The sequence below is a fragment of the Clinocottus analis genome, unplaced genomic scaffold, assembly GCF_023055335.1.
Source record: "Clinocottus analis isolate CAN_PGR_092001 unplaced genomic scaffold, fCliAna1.0.p SCAF_27, whole genome shotgun sequence".
NCBI lineage: Eukaryota > Metazoa > Chordata > Actinopteri > Perciformes > Cottidae > Clinocottus > Clinocottus analis.
In genome coordinates, this window is record NW_027176009.1 from 798,647 (window position 1) to 814,699 (window position 16,053).

Below are 16,053 nucleotides of genomic sequence, written 5' to 3' on the forward strand. Positions count from 1 at the left end.
GATAGCCTTTCAATAAGTGATCAGACAAAGAGAACCACGTGTATAATGCTGTGAAATCCTGCAAAAACAATGATGTAATGAAGGCTATCTGCATTCAACTCGTTGTTCAATTTTAAACTGCAATCATTGTGTAAAAATTATAGTTTTAAAAGTTATTTATTTATCTCCTCATTTACATTAAATAATAGATAAGCTCACACCGCTGCAAAGGTTGCTATTATTCATTATTTTGATAACAAAACACACATAGACGTTTTTAATTTGCATCTGAGTTTCTATTAAATAAAGTAAATACACATTGAGATTGACAATCGTATTTGTTTAAGAAGAATACATATAAACCTGGTGAAATAGGTTTTTTTTAAAGGATTCATTTCGCAACGTCAGACTCATGACCCCTGATGTATGATCAATAACATCATGTATGTTTGTCACGTACCTCATGTACCAGATTTGATAAACATTGTTGTTGTTTTATTTGGGATGGGCTTACATCAGGCCACACAAGACCCCGGTGAATATTTTCAAGAATGTGTCATTCTACAAAATGCAAAAGGTAGTTGTTCGGCTGCATGGTGAGTCATGCCTTGGACACGGATCAACAGCGGCCACCCTGTGCCTTAAATCTGTGGCTTGAGCTATGAGCTATGTGCGGCTACGCGGTCACGTGGTGCCGGTCACATGACACGAGAGAGAGAGAGCAGGAGGGAGGGAGAGGAAGAAGAGAACAGTTATGGCCCGGCTGCTGTTTCGGGGCGGCTGTGAGAGCTGTACACTGTTACTGGAACAGTAAAAACACTGGCTCCTCTGAGCTGTACCGGTATCATTGACATATTTATTGTTTATTCAAACGGATAAGCACATGGCTGCGACGAGTCACGAGAACCTCTCAGGTAATGCAGCGCCGACATTTAACTTTTCAATTGAGTTCAGCCGTTAGTCACGACTCATTTGTCTTTCTACAGGCAGAGCCTGTCGTGCTGTATTAATACGTAGCTGTGCGGTTTCTCCCCGGCTTATACAATAGTTTTAGAGCTGCGTTGTGGCGTTTCAATTGTTGTTGTTGTTGTTGTTGTTGTTGTTGTTGTTGTTGTTGTTGTTGAGACATCCAACAACAATGAGGCCACCTCAGCCGTTACTGTATTTCTGCTGGCATCTTCAGCTCAGGTGATTTTCATCACGCGTTTCCCCCAGAACAGTCAACATGTCTCATTATCGTAAACCTTGTTGACAAAGTGTGATCTTCTCTCCACTCGTCCACAAAGGCCCCGGTTAGGCTTTTAGCCTCAGATGAAACCAGAAAACAATAACGAACCATCCTTTTATGAACACCAAAGGACAGTCAGAGGGATCAGGTGTTGCTCTTTTTATCCTGAGAGCTAGTCTTTTGGGGAAACACTTGTAGTTCTCTATAAATCACTATGAGTATTGCATTTTAATTCAATTCAATGTGAGTGTTTTATACATTTTTTTACACACAAAAAAAATCATTCTTAGCAGCTGGTCTTAGTTGTAGTATTCAGGAAGGGGCTATTACCTTAAACTCATAATAGAAAAGTAATATAACGCACCTTTTTTAAATTGAATGTGCTGACTTAACATAAGTACTCATGTGTAAAAGTATGATATACAGGGTGTGATGTACTTGCCTCAGTGGCAGAGGTTGTAGTGACTGAAGGTATTTTTGGTCTAAAACACACTGTTGGTATTAAGACCCAGATACTGCACAACAACCACAACCCCCCCTTCAACAAATCTACATCTCAACAGCAGTCACTCCTTCATGCATGATAAAGGCTCCAACACCGTTGCATAAGCCTGTTCCACGCGTGATTGAGTCTGCAGACTTCTTTGGGGAGATTGTTGATGCGGGTTGGGTGAAGAACGCCTCCACATATCACCGACTCCTTTGTGCTGTGGAGGATTTCCTTTACATTGAGTGTTAATGTTCATTCTTGACCTTTTTTTTAAATTCCATATAGATTTTCACAGACTTTTTTTATAACTCTGCAAACAGGTCAAGAAGCTTCCAGTTAAAGGGTCAGTTCACTCAAATTGAAAAAAAATAATTTTTTGTTCCACCCCTTGTTATGTCTAGCTATGACACACAATCAAAGGTTGAATACATTAAGTTTATGGTGTTTAAAACCTAGAACTACTTTAACGACCGCCCCCAATTACTGTGGATAATCCACAGACGACCTCACTTCCAACACTACTGCAAACTACTTTTTGGTAAAGAATTCAGAATTTTGCTCCATGCGTTGTTTGTGTTGAGTAAGTGCGAGCATTGTATCGAGAAAGACAATTTGTTGTTGTGTTTTTTGTTTTGTTTTTCACTTGCAGAGGTACATTTCATTAAAACCTCAGCACACAAAACTATCTCCACTACCATCGGTAATTGGGGTAGACTATTTAAAATCATGTTAGTGTGTGTTTTTATTTCTTCCTCTAATAACAAATCTAACATATTGCTGCAAAAGAAGATCTCAGTTCATAACAAGTATCACACCCCACCTACAAAAACCCCAAAGCAAAATTATTATCGTGTCACCTTTTGTTTTGTACGAACTGCTTCCTTTCACTCGGGCACAAGTTGAAGTTGTGGACTTCTGGCCTGTGGGTGGCCTCTTGCTACCAGATCTAAGCTTAGATTTCAAGGCGTTGACAGTCAGTTATATCAGGATTTAGACCGATAGACAGACCTGTGGCTATGTCAGAGGTTGTCAACCCGGAGAGTCAGATATTTTCACTGATTCATTTAGCTTTTGTCAAATTTGATGCCACTGTTAATGGACATCTTTGTTTGTTGGTTGTTTGTTTGCTGTCTACCGTGACAATCGACAGTCATCTGGTCAAAGATATGTCTGCACTCACGCACATTGTCTGTCACATATCAATGTGATGTTGGATTCTTTCACCTCGGCACGCAACCCCTGTTGGAGCCAGCGGGCATTTGTAGGTGATTAAATGTCACAATTTAATACATGAATGGCCTCCTACTATTAAAACTATATAACTATATTTTGTGACTCCGGAGGCAGACGCCTGCAATCTGATAAATTGCCTCAAGTGATGTCACTTGAGTCTGCATCGGCTGAGTCTGAAGACTACACATTTGAAAGTTGAATTGTAAAGAAGTGATCTTACCAAACCTCTGTAGCTGCTCCTTATCTAGCTTGAGGCTACATTAGCATCTATTAGGATAACACATACATCTATTCTCAGCTGTTCATCGTGAGTCTGACAATGTTCACCGAGTGCAATTCAGAATTTGTGAGGTATTGTTTTAAGCCAGATTAGAAATGGGAAATGCATTTTGTCAACTAATATTCAGAAAAATAAGCCCATGTTCCTCTTTTTGTTTAGAAATATCAACAAATTCAAGACGTAGGGTTGGAACCTGCGATCACTCGCAAATAGACTGACCGGTCTTGTAAAACACACCAGACACACAAGAAGAAAAAGCTAAGTGTGGAGCACAACAAAAGTCCTACGTTTCGGATCCCAAACAGAAAATGCTCACAGCATCTTTATTAGTATCAGACAACATAAATTACACACACGTTATTATGATTGCGGCACAAACAGGAAAATTCTTCTCCGTGTTCTGTTGTTGAACTTTCATCTCGTCTGCAGTGAGTGCTCACTAATTTTGAACGCCGGTGGTTTATTTGTAGTGTTTCACTTCTCATTCCCATTTGAAACCGCTGCTACGCTGGAGGTTTGCTCTGCTGACTTATTGTATCTGTTGAGTTTGGATTTATCCCGACCTAGCAGTTTATCTGAGCGAGCGCGTGCTGACAGTCCGCCCAACAAGTCCTTTCCTGAATGTAAAACTGAGTGAATCAACTAAGGGATCTCATTGTTCTTCTTTTTCTTGAACACAGCCAGACCCAGCCAGCTAAAAGCATGTGACAAGTATTAGCCATGATTAGCCTACTTTCTGATTTGGATGTTCCTACAAAGACGACCAGCGTTGTGTCCAACTACAAACCGTCTGCTCTGTTTACTTCGGTCCGATGTTTTTATCAATTAAACCTTAGTTAATCAGAAAGTCACATTGAGAGTGAGATTGAGAGAACAAAACATATTCATATTCAGACAACCACGATTAAAAAAACAACACTCAAAAGGCCAAATGACGAAAAATTTACAAAAAACATGATTACTATGACTATGTTTTGCCCAAATTATTAGCTTTTTTCTCTCAACACAAATTTCTATGCATTCTTTTAAGTTCACACAGTTAGTATTAAAAGATAAACAATACTTTCAGCGCACTTTTGACGTACTGCGGAAATTTTACCAAACTAATCGTTAGTATTCCGTTTCAACCACCTATGTACAAGTCCACATAAAATGACATGGTCAGGTTAGATTGAAGCATTTATGTAACGACCCAAAGAAGGGTTGACAATATTTGAAAAGTCAGAGCAAATAACACTTTTACTACTAAGGAAGACTTGCATCAAACATTACATTTGTGACCATAAGATACTGTTATATTATTAGGATAATAGAATATTTTATTTTGTCTTTATTTTATTATTTAGCCAGGGAAAAGTAGTGGGTCAAAAGTTATTCCTTATTAATTAAAAGCTCTTGTATCTCTTCCAGATGACTGTTATTGGTAAAGTGCTAGTTGGTGGTGGGTTAATACGTGTGACCTCACACCTAAATGTCTGTGTGCCTGCAGACTATAAGATTGGTCAGCTATGACACAGCAACTTTCGCAGGAATCTGCTTCACTTCTGCTTCTACCAGTCATATACCACACTGATGTCAGCAGTAACTAGCAGACACACTGCAGACTCCACAGGAAAATAGATTTCCGCCTTCCTGGTTGAAATACTTTTCAACCACTTGCTGTGGGACGTCAACATCAGTTTATGTTCCGTAACATCAATAATTTAATCAGATAAGAAGTGGAGCAGTGCTTATGAAAGGCCTTGACACTCTAGATACAAGTGTAAAAATCAAACATGTTATTTAAGTGCCCCGTGCTTTGGTGGAGAACACTTTGTTTCTATTAGGCTTCGTAGATTCAGAGTCAAAGGGGTTAAATCACGCGTGTAGCCTCGTTCAGCACATGCTCAAAGAGCCGGAGAGGACAGAAACGAGTAAATCCACACACATTCCGAGACAAAGACTAGTTGTCAGGCGGAGGTGGAAGCTGAAGACAGACTGTTCACGCTGTCGGGCACACGTTTAGTGCTGACATGATGCTGTCAGGGAGTCGTCCTCTGTCACTGAGTGAAAGTCAAGTCTAGCATGAACAAAAGGGGGTTTATTGCCAAGTAGGTCGTTGACATACATGCATTTCCCTTAGTGTTTGGTGATTACAATGCACACAACATTTAATCTACACATTAGGGAAATAAAGATAATATAATCAAGTACTGGCTCATTTCACGTAATTAGTGCAGTTCTTATAGTCACAACTGCACAATAGAGAGTCTTTGTCCTGGTGCTCGGCATGCGCCTTATTGCCACAGACATTTGATTCACCAAAGTCCCGCTAAAGACACATCAGTGCTTTGCGCTAAACACTCAGTGAAGAGACTACAAAAATGAACGCTCCTTATTTGCTTTCTCTTCAGAACGGGAAGGTCTGTCCAGCTCAGGGACTCACTACATCTCTAACAACAGCAGAGGGGAGCACGACCACCATGACAGCAACCACCGGCTTCCTACGCCGACGGCAGGCCGTTGGGTCGGGGACAATCAGGAAGAAGAAGCCATTCGCAGGAAGTTGAAGTACTTCTTCATGAGCCCCTGTGATAAATATCACGCCAAGGGCCGCAAGCCTTACAAGCTGATCCTGCAGCTGCTCAAGATCATTATTGTCACGGCTCAGGTGCGTCTCATGTTGTGTCTAAATCCTGCGTTGCTCTTTTGTTACAAACCACAACTTATTTTCCAAGTTGTGGCCTCTGTATTACTAGTATGTCTTTGTATGTACACTTTCTGTTCTGCCAAAAATCCAAAGTCTTGTCGTGTATGTGCTTTTTAGGTCTCTCTCTCTCTCTCTCTCTCTCTCTCTCTCTCTCTCTCTCTCTATATATATCTATATCTATATATATATATATATTTTTATATATATATATATTAATATTAGGGCTGGGCAAGTTAACGCATTAATAACGCTTTAACTTTTCAATCGATTGACGGCGTTAAATATGTGATCTTGCGTTAACTGCATTTATTTTATTTTTTGGGCTTTTACTTTGAATGCGATTTATGTAGGTGCGCGGGCGCTTCCGGAGCCTCACCGACAGGCAGTGTTGACAATTTGGCATCTTGAACCTGATGTGAAAGCACGTACTGTTACTGTAGTTTCTGTTCTCGGATGGCACGGGTCGTGAAGTCGCTCGCCTCACAAAGCGCTCATAGGCGGGCAGACTGCCGGCAGGCTCGCGCTGTAAACTCAGCATCCAGATTGAACATTAATTTCTCATGTGCAAAGCCACCGCTAATACCTGTCAGTTGTCCATCACATCGCCACCTCATTTAACCAGACTTCAGTGCACTTGTTCAGTGCAACACAGACTGGACTTTTCTCACTGAGTAAGAAAAACTGGACGAAACTGGAAAACATGAAAAGCACTTATTGCTTTTAGATAAAGATAATCAATCGCTAGTTTTAACAGACATCTTTAAGCTAAGCAACACACTGAACATGCACCAAAGAAGGAATGGTTTGTCCCTCGCAGGGACCCTTATTACTAAACAGTACCTGTTCAGGAAAAAAAAGAAAACTGATTTATATACTATTTATGTATCTACATATGTTAACTTGCTGTTGCTCCACAGTACTGTTATATTGTTCTGATAACATTACTTTAAAATAATAACATGCAATACACTAGTTTTTACTTCATTGTGGAATTTGGCACATAATGCGATTAATCGCAGAAAAATCATGTATGTGTGTGTGTGTGTGTGTGTATATGCCTGTACATAACGAAAATACTGTATTTTACATTTTAAAAAAGACATGGGGATTGTTCTGATTAAGTGATTGACAAGTCATGAATTGTGGCTTTAAAACACCAAGTCTGCAGCCGAGATGCACCTCGACATTCGGCTCAGTTTTCTTTTATGTCTCACTCTCGCCTCTCTCTGCTGCAGTTGGTGCTGTTTGGCCTCAGTAACCAGGTGGTGGTGACCTTCAAGGAGGAGAACACTATGACCTTCAAGCACCTCTTCCTCAAAGACTACGATGAGTCCTCAGATGACTCCTTAGCTGTTTACACGCAGAGCGACGTCTACGACCACATCTTCTACGCCGTGGAACAGGTAAGCCTGAGGAAATCAGAAACGCTTTTCAATCTACAATACATACGATGAAATATTGTTGGATTCTAGGATAAAGTATCTTTTGTAAATTGTGCAATTGCTAATCTATTGGGTTACAGCCATTTTGGTTAAGCACAACATAATCATTACAAAAATTTATCTTTTGAAGCCAACATGTGATCGCTACTTTGTCTGATATTGGAGACAGCTTGCACATATATATCAATGAATGTGCAAATGAAAATGTGTAGTACAGCTGTATGCAAGCAGTGTACAGCGGTGAATGATAGTTGGCTGTGACGTTTCATTTTGAACCAAAAGTGGCGGTGGTCCCACCGGAAAAGCCAGGCGTCACTTCAGACATTAAGATCCATTGACTGGGGAACAATGAATGTCCGTGCTACATTTTCTGCCACATCATCCCATAGTGGTTGAGTTATTTCAGCTTAGGCCAAAGAAGTGGAACGACCAACAGTGCCATCCTTTGATGAAGTTTTAAAAGCTTCAGTCAGCCTATAATAAAGTATATATAATTATTATTTTAAAAGGGTGTTAGAGAGCTTGTTGTGATTGCTCCACAATAATATGTGGGTACCAATCTCCTCTTCCTCCTCCTCAGTACCTGGCCTTACCAGAGACCACAGTGGGGCGCTATGCGTACGTCTACGGTGAAAACAACAGCGCACTCTCCCTCTGCCAACAGTACTACAAGAAGGGAAGCATCGACCCAGCCAATGACACCTTCAGCATCGACCCTCACGTCATGACAGGTACATGAACCTCGCTGTACAATGCGACGGAGACATTACTATCCAGTTATTCCATAAGCAGTGCCAACGGTGCTCGACTGTGTCTGTGATGTTGTTGGTTCTTTGAAACAACTGTTTGAATTTAAGGATGGGGGCTTGTATGGGGATGAATAGGACCATTTTAAATCCATATTTTTGTGAAGATTTAGTGTTAAAGTAAACCGGGAGCATTTGTGCTCGCTGCATGTTTACCAGATCAGCTGAAAAAAGTGCATGCTTCACTTTTAGACAAATACATGAAGAATGAATTGTTCCCAAAAGGATGCTTCATGCATATTTAGAATACGTCTACTCACACCAAAAATACATTTTGATCTACATTTAATGTCATAGAATTGCAATTTTAGTTTTGTTTTGGCTTCTGGTAAGTGAGTTGTCTGCAAAACAAAATATGTTCATCATATAGGCAATGATTGGTACCAAAAAAGAAAAAGACCCACTAATTAATCACTTATAACTACAAAAGATAACCAAATATGGCTATTTGAGAAGATGGCGATGGGTCTACTTGATTTAAATTGTTTTTATTTTCTACTACATTCGAGACATTGGGAGATATTAGATTAGATTCAACTTTATTGTCATTACACATGTACAAGTACAGAGCAACAAAATGCAGTTCAGCATTGAACCAGCCTGAAGACAGGAGGGAGAACAGTCTGTGTGCGGGGTAGAAGGCGTCTTTGACAATGCTGCGAGCTCGACGCAGACAGCGTTTTCTCTGGACTTCCCCAATGGCTGGAAGTGGAGTTCCTGTGATGCGTTGGGCAGTCTTCACCACCCGCTGCAGTCCCTTAAGCTCCGCAACAGAGCTGCTTATTATTGTCACTGAGTAACCCATAATGTAATATGGGTCCCTATAGGGACTGAAAGCACACTCGGTGTTCCTTCAAGAGCAGCAGAAAACAAACTGGGTACAAAGTCATGCATCAAAAATGCATCCGTGGTGATAAGGCATCCAATCCAGTGTGATTACGAGTGTTTACAGTGGCAGTATAGCATTAGACACTCCACTTAATCTGTTGTGGAACATGTGATCCGGTAATTATGAGGTAGCGAGTCACAACTAAGAGATGCGGAGGTTATTATTACGTGATAAGGACAACAATTTTTGCCTTTTGGTGAGTGTAATGTGCTCCTGTAGATTGCACCATTTGTATTTTGTATTCCAGCTCACTGTATAATTATATGTTTTTGTCCTTTTGTTCTGAAAACAAACAGATGTTTCTTGTTTCTTACTTCCTCTTATAACTGTTTTCGAGTACAGTTTGGCCAAATCAGGAGGAAGTAAGAACAGCGGAAACAACCTCATGTTAATATATCACATATGTGAGAAAGGCTTCATTGTGGTGTGATAATTCTGATAAGATTCATACTTGTTTTTTGAATGCTTTTCTCACTATATATAGAAGGACAGCCAAATTCCAGAAATTGGAAAGGGAGAATATTGTTTTTCCCCTCCCTGTTGTCTGTTCAGTGCCAGGATTCACTCAACATGACTGTTCTCTGTTTATGCTCCACTGATATCAGACTGCGTTGGTGTGGACCCGCCGGCGGTCCCTCAAGCGCCACTCACCAGGAGCTACAGGAACTTCACACTCAAGTTCCACAAGTAAGGTTTCATTTTTCAAATGGCTTTCTCCTCAACTGGCCTCAATCTGTCGGGGTTCACCTCTGTAGTATGTGGTGATGACCACAAGCCACAAAACACACACACACACACACACACACACAGCTATGAATGCTTCCCTATAAATCACCATCTGTTTGTGTTTTCTTTCTTCAAGGCTCATTAACGTCACCATAAAGTTCCAGTTGAAGGCGATCAATATACAGACTATCATCTACAATGAGATCCCAGACTGCTACACTTTCCACATAATGGTGAGTTAATTTTTCTTGGAAAAAGTATGAATTACTTAGAATGTATTGCTAATTGGTCCTCCTTAAGATAGATTCCTTTTCTGCGTCGTCTGACTAAGTGAGATCTAAGGTATGATCAAGTCTATTTTTGTGAGCCAGGCCCCTCGACCATAATTAGGATTTTTGAGATTCTACAGAGAAATGGACTAACCAAACTTTAACTGTTCAATTATATTTTCTATAATATCTTCCTACATATTGGTCTAAATGTTGTTTCAAAGCCTTTGCTACACTTTCAATTATGAACTGGAACTCTGGTGGAGAATAGTAAATCTCTTTTATTATGCATCTGTGCTGGCGACAGACGTGCTCGGAGAAATATTGTTTTCAGTTTGTCCATCCGTCTTGTCCATTATCGTGATTTCATATCTCAGGAACACCCGGAGGGATTTTCTTTCTTTTTTTTTTAGCACAAATGTCTAATTGGACTTTATTGAGGTTAAAGTTCACTGATATCTTTTGAAAATACGTTGTTTTTTTTACCATAACACAAGAATTCTTAAGCTCATTTTGACAAGTGCACACAAATGTCTTATAGGATACAATGATGAAGTGATGACATTTTGGACAGACATGGATGTAAACTGCAACATGACTGGTTGGCAGACGCATACAACCCTGAAGTGGAATTTCTTTTAAAAATAGTCTAAAGAAAAAATCTAAATGCTCTTTTAAATACATCCTGAATGTGTTTGTTATTGCATACAACCCAAGCCCCTCTTCATGTCATTAAACCCCTCAAATTGAAAAAAAATATTCAATAAAACATGAGCTCAGTGCTCTGGACAGTGGCTGAAGCCCACATTTGAGAGACGCAATGACTCCTCTGTCTATATTTCACTACACTTTATCTTCTGAAATACTTCACTGGTTATGAAGTGTCTGCTGGTCACCTCTCTCCTGCAGATGCTCCTGGACAACAAGGCTCACAGCGGCAAGGTGAAGATCCGGTTAGAAAACCAGGCCTCGATAAAGGAGTGTAAAGACCCGAGCGTCTCTGGACACGGTGAGACGACTAAGTGGGCGGATGGGACTGACATGGGACTTGTAGCACCCATGGAAATACAGCTACAGTCTGGCTAGTGAAAGATGAAGAACCAGTAGCAAGCTAGCAAAGGTGTTAAAAGAACATGAGGAAATGAGCGCTAGAAGCTACTTGCAGTTACTCTTACAGGAAGTTTCATTGCACAAAGTTATAAATACACCAGCAGAAGTACTAATTAGTAGTGGTGTACTGCTACTGCATCCATCTGAAACACTGCTAACAGCTCTGCTCCCCCCTTGTTTCTTAAAAAACCTCCAGCTGAGAACTACACGCGCTTAGCGTTCGATGTCGTCGTGGCTCTGGTGTGCACGCTGTCACTGGTGCTGTGTGGACGCTCCATACTGCGAGGCATCATGCTGCAAAAGGTACACAAATGTCCGCCGCAGCTGAAATAAATGAGTTGCAGCATGAACGTCCAGCCAGTGAGCCTCACGCGTTTCCTCTTTTTTTGCACTGTGCGTTCATCAGGAGTACGTGCAGTTCTTCAGGGAGACCTTGGATCGTAAAGTGTGCTGGGCGGACCGGATGGAGTTCATCAATGGATGGTACATCCTCCTCATCATCAGCGACATTTTCACCATCACCGGCAGCATCATCAAAATCGGCATTGAGTCCAAGGTGTGTCCGGCGTACAATCAGACCCTTGACTGGCAATAGCTACCGTACTTATTTCCTTGCTGTTAGTTGTTATCTAATGCCCGTGAACACTGTCGTGAGCCGTCTTTTAGGTCTCTCTCCTTATCTCCTGACAGAATATGTCCTCGTATGACCCGTGCGGCATCCTGTTGGGGACCTCCACGCTCTTGGTGTGGGTCGGAGTGATTCGCTACCTCACATTCTTCCAGAAGTACAATGTAAGACACAGACACACTGGTGTGCATCAGCTGGTAACGTTGTCAAGTGCCTTGTTGATTTAATAACTTGTCAAAAGGTGATTTTAAAAAAACAACAACTCTAAAATGGTTTGATGTCAGGTAATAGATCCTGTAATCTGCTCCTCCCGTAGATCCTGATTGTGACGCTTCGAGCAGCGTTCCCCAATGTGATTCGGTTCTGTGGCTGCGTAGCCGTCATCTATCTGGGCTACTGCTTTTGTGGCTGGATTGTCCTGGGGCCGTACCACGTCAAGGTGAGCACAACTCAAACGCTTGTAGACATTCAGTTTTGGTAACACAGAAAGTGACTCAGTGAAATTTCGACCACAGAAAACTGGACTCATAGCTGTCGTCCCTCTTGTTTCCTAGAGAACGCCCTGAGTCTGTGTCTCATAAACATTATTGCTACACCCTAATTGTTCAAGAAGTTGTCCCTCACTGCCACATTTGGAGCATTGACCACTGAAGCTGACGGCATTGCTCACAGACTTCAGTTTGCAGAGGCCTGATTACTGTTCTGTGTCCCTCAGTTCCGTTCTCTGTCCATGGTGTCAGAGTGCCTCTTCTCCCTCATCAACGGGGACGACATGTTTGTGACGTTCGCGGAGTTGCAGGACAGCAGCACTCTGGTGTGGCTGTTCAGCCAAGTTTACCTGTACACCTTCATCTCCCTCTTCATCTACATGGTGCTGTCGCTGTTTATCGCTCTCATCACAGGAGCCTATGAGACCATCAAGGTAGGAAATTACTTCACGGCCGCCAGAATAGATAAAACTCGGCGGGGGGAAAAACAGAATGGGGGGGAAAATAATAATGTCTACTCGTCGACTTCCACAGCACCAAACACAGGAAGCCATCCACATCACAGACCTGCACGCCTTCATAGCAGAGTGTACGGACGCACCCAACTCTGGGAAGTTTCGAGGTCTGGAGACCTCGCCGTGCTCCTTCTTCTGCTGCTGTGACAGGTGAGGAGAAGGAGAGGGCGCGAGATCGATGAAGAGTTAAAGGATTATCTATTATTATTATTATTCATTATCATCAATTATAGCTAGATGGAGCTCAACAACATGTCAGCAGATAATGCATTCATAACAGTAGTAAGTAATTGGAGGTAGAATGAGCAGAGTGAAGATCACATTAGAAAAATATTTCGACTGTTTTATCTTTTCCTTTCCAACATAATTTTAAAAAGGTACTAGATTTGATACTCAGCATTAATGTAGCACTAAACAACATTTTACAATGTAAAGATATAGTGGAGTACTGTGTCCCTGAGCAGAGAATGAAGAAGCCCTTCTTCTGTGTGTGTCGTCATGTCTGTTTGGAGGCAGTTCCTCAATCACAGATATGCTCTGAATTTATTGTTGAATGGGTTTAGCTCTTCGAAGTTTGTATCATTAAATATTACAACTACATGGCTCGATAAAAGAGTACAATTATGATGTGAGATCATTATGTCTCCCTCTGATTTCCCGCAGGACCACAACATACGAGGATGTGCTGCTGGTGAACTGAAGTTGACTTGTGTGACCTCAGAAGCCTCACCACCACCCCCTGCTGACCACAGTGGTACACTGCACACTCCTGCCACCCATCGTCTCCGCACCACCCTGTTGCATTTCTGGTCAAATCTCATCGGGAGTCGCCGCCCGTTGGACCAGCTCTCTGTTGAAGGAATGTGTAACTTTCCTGTCCGTGAGGAAGATAAGCCGGGACAGGACTGGGCAGCGTCGCAGATGACTAATGCACAAGCACTTCTCTGTTCCCTGTTGGTTTTAAAATGAAATCTAATGTATTTAATGATGAACATGCCTGAACCAGGAGCGGGGGCCCATTGTCAAGATGCTCCCGGGGCCCATAGTTCCACAATGAGGACGGGAGGCGTGCATACATGGTGCTGACTGTTTTTATTTTTATGTTTTTATTTTTTAGAATTTTAAATTTAGGTTACCTCTTGAGGACAATACATTCAGAACAACTTGGAATCATACAAAACCCACAACGGTAGACAATCAAGAAGATGACTTCCTTTTAAAAATGTCAGAAAACGGGACCACAAGCAGTGTGGAGTTTCAGGTGTTTCAGTTGATTTTGTTTTCCTTTCCCGTGAGCAGTCTAACGTTTCGAACCTAAGCTGCAGTTGTACTGCACAAGCATGTCGTGGCCTTGAAATGTGAATACTAGTGTACTGCTGTAGCAATAGAATAGCAGTAGTTTAATGACTTTTGCATTTATCTGAGTAACGATCAATATAATGTCGCTAATGAAGCACTCAACGTAGCCTGTGGTTAGCTCCCCTTCAGACGTGTAATGTCTCTCTTGAAAGAAAGTCCATGAAAGAAAAGAGAGGCAGAGCGCCGAAAGCGGTCCTCAAACAGATCTGACGTGTTCTTAAGAGAAACATGACTTGAATTCCTTGGTTTAGGGACGATAAAAAGCAGAGACATGTCCTGTCACACTGAATCATGCTTTTTAGTCAGTCTGTTATATTTGATGTCTCTGCCCCAGTGGCTCGATCATTCAGTAGACTTTTGAATCTTGTTGTTACTTTGTAGCACATAAAACGCACATGATCAAAAAGGAGTCTCACAGAAACAGTTCCTTTTGTCAAAGAGAGATGCTCTCTGGTCCGAGCAATTACAAGTTAAGATGTGGGATCTAATAAACCAGCTGTTTCCACGTTGAAGCTCAACTATGCTGTTAAGTTTTGGATCTAGATCACAAACATGTGCCACATCCTTCAACGGCCTTAACTTAGAGTAATATGTTACGCACGTATACAAAATCTAGTATTACCTAGATGTACCTTTCCTACCGTTTTTATGTTTTTATTATACAAAAGATTTGCATTTGGAAGAAATAAATGCAAAGTTTTCCTGAAGTCATCTACTTGGTGTCATATGTATCACCAATCTGCTGATTTAGGTTTCCCCGATCATCTTTGATATTAATTAAAACATCAATTTGTTTCATTTTGTGTCATGATTCTGTTCATTGCCAAATGAAGATGTCGTTTAGAACCATAGTTTGTACCTTAAACTGCTCACAACAACGCTTATGGGTTATCTTGTGTAACTGGTTATGATTTAAAGAGAGATTGCTCTCTGATTTGCAATAAAAATAAATGGGATGTTTTATTTTATTTGTAGTTTTAATGTAAACAATGTGCCAGTGTGTATTCAAAGAAACTTCAAAATAGACTAATGGAAAAGTCTCTGACAGAGGTCTGAGCTAAACTATTTGAAATGTAACCAAAGCTTTTACAACTGATATGCAGTAAAGTGTCTGATTCATGAAAGCCTCGCCTCAATCCTTGTGCTAAAGTAGAATTATTGACCTAAGTTAATAAGTCGGTTAAATTGTAAATAACGAATGTCAAAGAAAGAGGATTTTACTGTTGAGTTTAATCTGATAAATGTCAGCCTGACCAAGTCACTTGACGTCTGGTGCAGTTCCTCTGGTTGTCAGAAGAGGGAGATCATGTGACTGCAGGCTGATCCGTGCAGCAACACTGTCCTCGAGAACTACGAGTCTAAAAGAAGCACTTTAAAACAAACTATGATTCTTGTTTTTCTCAAATCAATCCTTAAATCTGAAAAACTTATCTGTTATGAATACCCTGCATGTTTCAGTTGAGACGCTGCAGCACAGAGGTCTCAGAAATATATCAACTGTGAGAGCAGTTTAATATGATGAGCTCATTTCCTGGTTATTGAAAATTCCCAAGTGAGGCCTGGCCGGCCTCCTCGCTGCCTCCTACCCACTTAGCCTAACATCACCATACATTATGCACTGCTCTAACCGTGCCTTGGTGGTTTGTGTGAGAGGGAACACAATATCTTATAGTTGAACGCACCTTGTTGACACGCTGCAATCATTTGATGGAGGGATTATGTTTATCATCCAGGTTTTGGCTGAGAGTCTACATTACATACTCGGGGTGTTTCGGGGCTTTCTGGGTGTGGTTGGCAGGGTTTGGATGTGTGAGCAGTTACTCTCTCTTTGGCTTTAGGAAGATATTCAACATGCAGCAGGCACTCACTGGGGAGTGTGTAGCTTCCTGAAACTCCTGTGCTAATGCTGCCAGGGATGTTGT

General features: G+C 41.3%; 1 protein-coding gene across 1 annotated transcript; it reads left to right on the forward strand.

Annotated features, from left to right (window-relative positions):
• The first annotated feature begins 716 nt into the window (after window positions 1-716).
• mcoln1a (mucolipin TRP cation channel 1a) lies at window positions 717-15,238 on the forward strand. Its single transcript, XM_068592572.1, has 14 exons — window positions 717-893; window positions 5,604-5,860; window positions 7,135-7,302; window positions 7,922-8,072; window positions 9,642-9,723; window positions 9,899-9,995; window positions 10,941-11,040; window positions 11,338-11,444; window positions 11,548-11,697; window positions 11,832-11,933; window positions 12,086-12,208; window positions 12,485-12,691; window positions 12,792-12,922; window positions 13,436-15,238. Exons 1-14 carry the CDS (start codon window positions 863-865, stop codon window positions 13,470-13,472), a joined length of 1,743 nt encoding a protein of 580 aa, XP_068448673.1. The 5' UTR covers window positions 717-862; the 3' UTR covers window positions 13,473-15,238.
• The last annotated feature ends 815 nt before the right edge of the window (window positions 15,239-16,053 follow it).

What these genes read in the sequence shown, in the direction of transcription:
- mcoln1a (XM_068592572.1), top strand. Translation starts at nt 863, where the DNA reads ATGGCTGCGACGAGTCACGAGAACCTCTCAG. An exon ending in GAGTCACGAGAACCTCTCAG is followed by an intron (nt 894 to 5,603) that starts GTAATGCAGCGC and finishes CTTTCTCTTCAG; the next exon opens with AACGGGAAGGTCTGTCCAGC. An exon ending in GAGGCATCATGCTGCAAAAG is followed by an intron (nt 11,445 to 11,547) that starts GTACACAAATGT and finishes TGCGTTCATCAG; the next exon opens with GAGTACGTGCAGTTCTTCAG.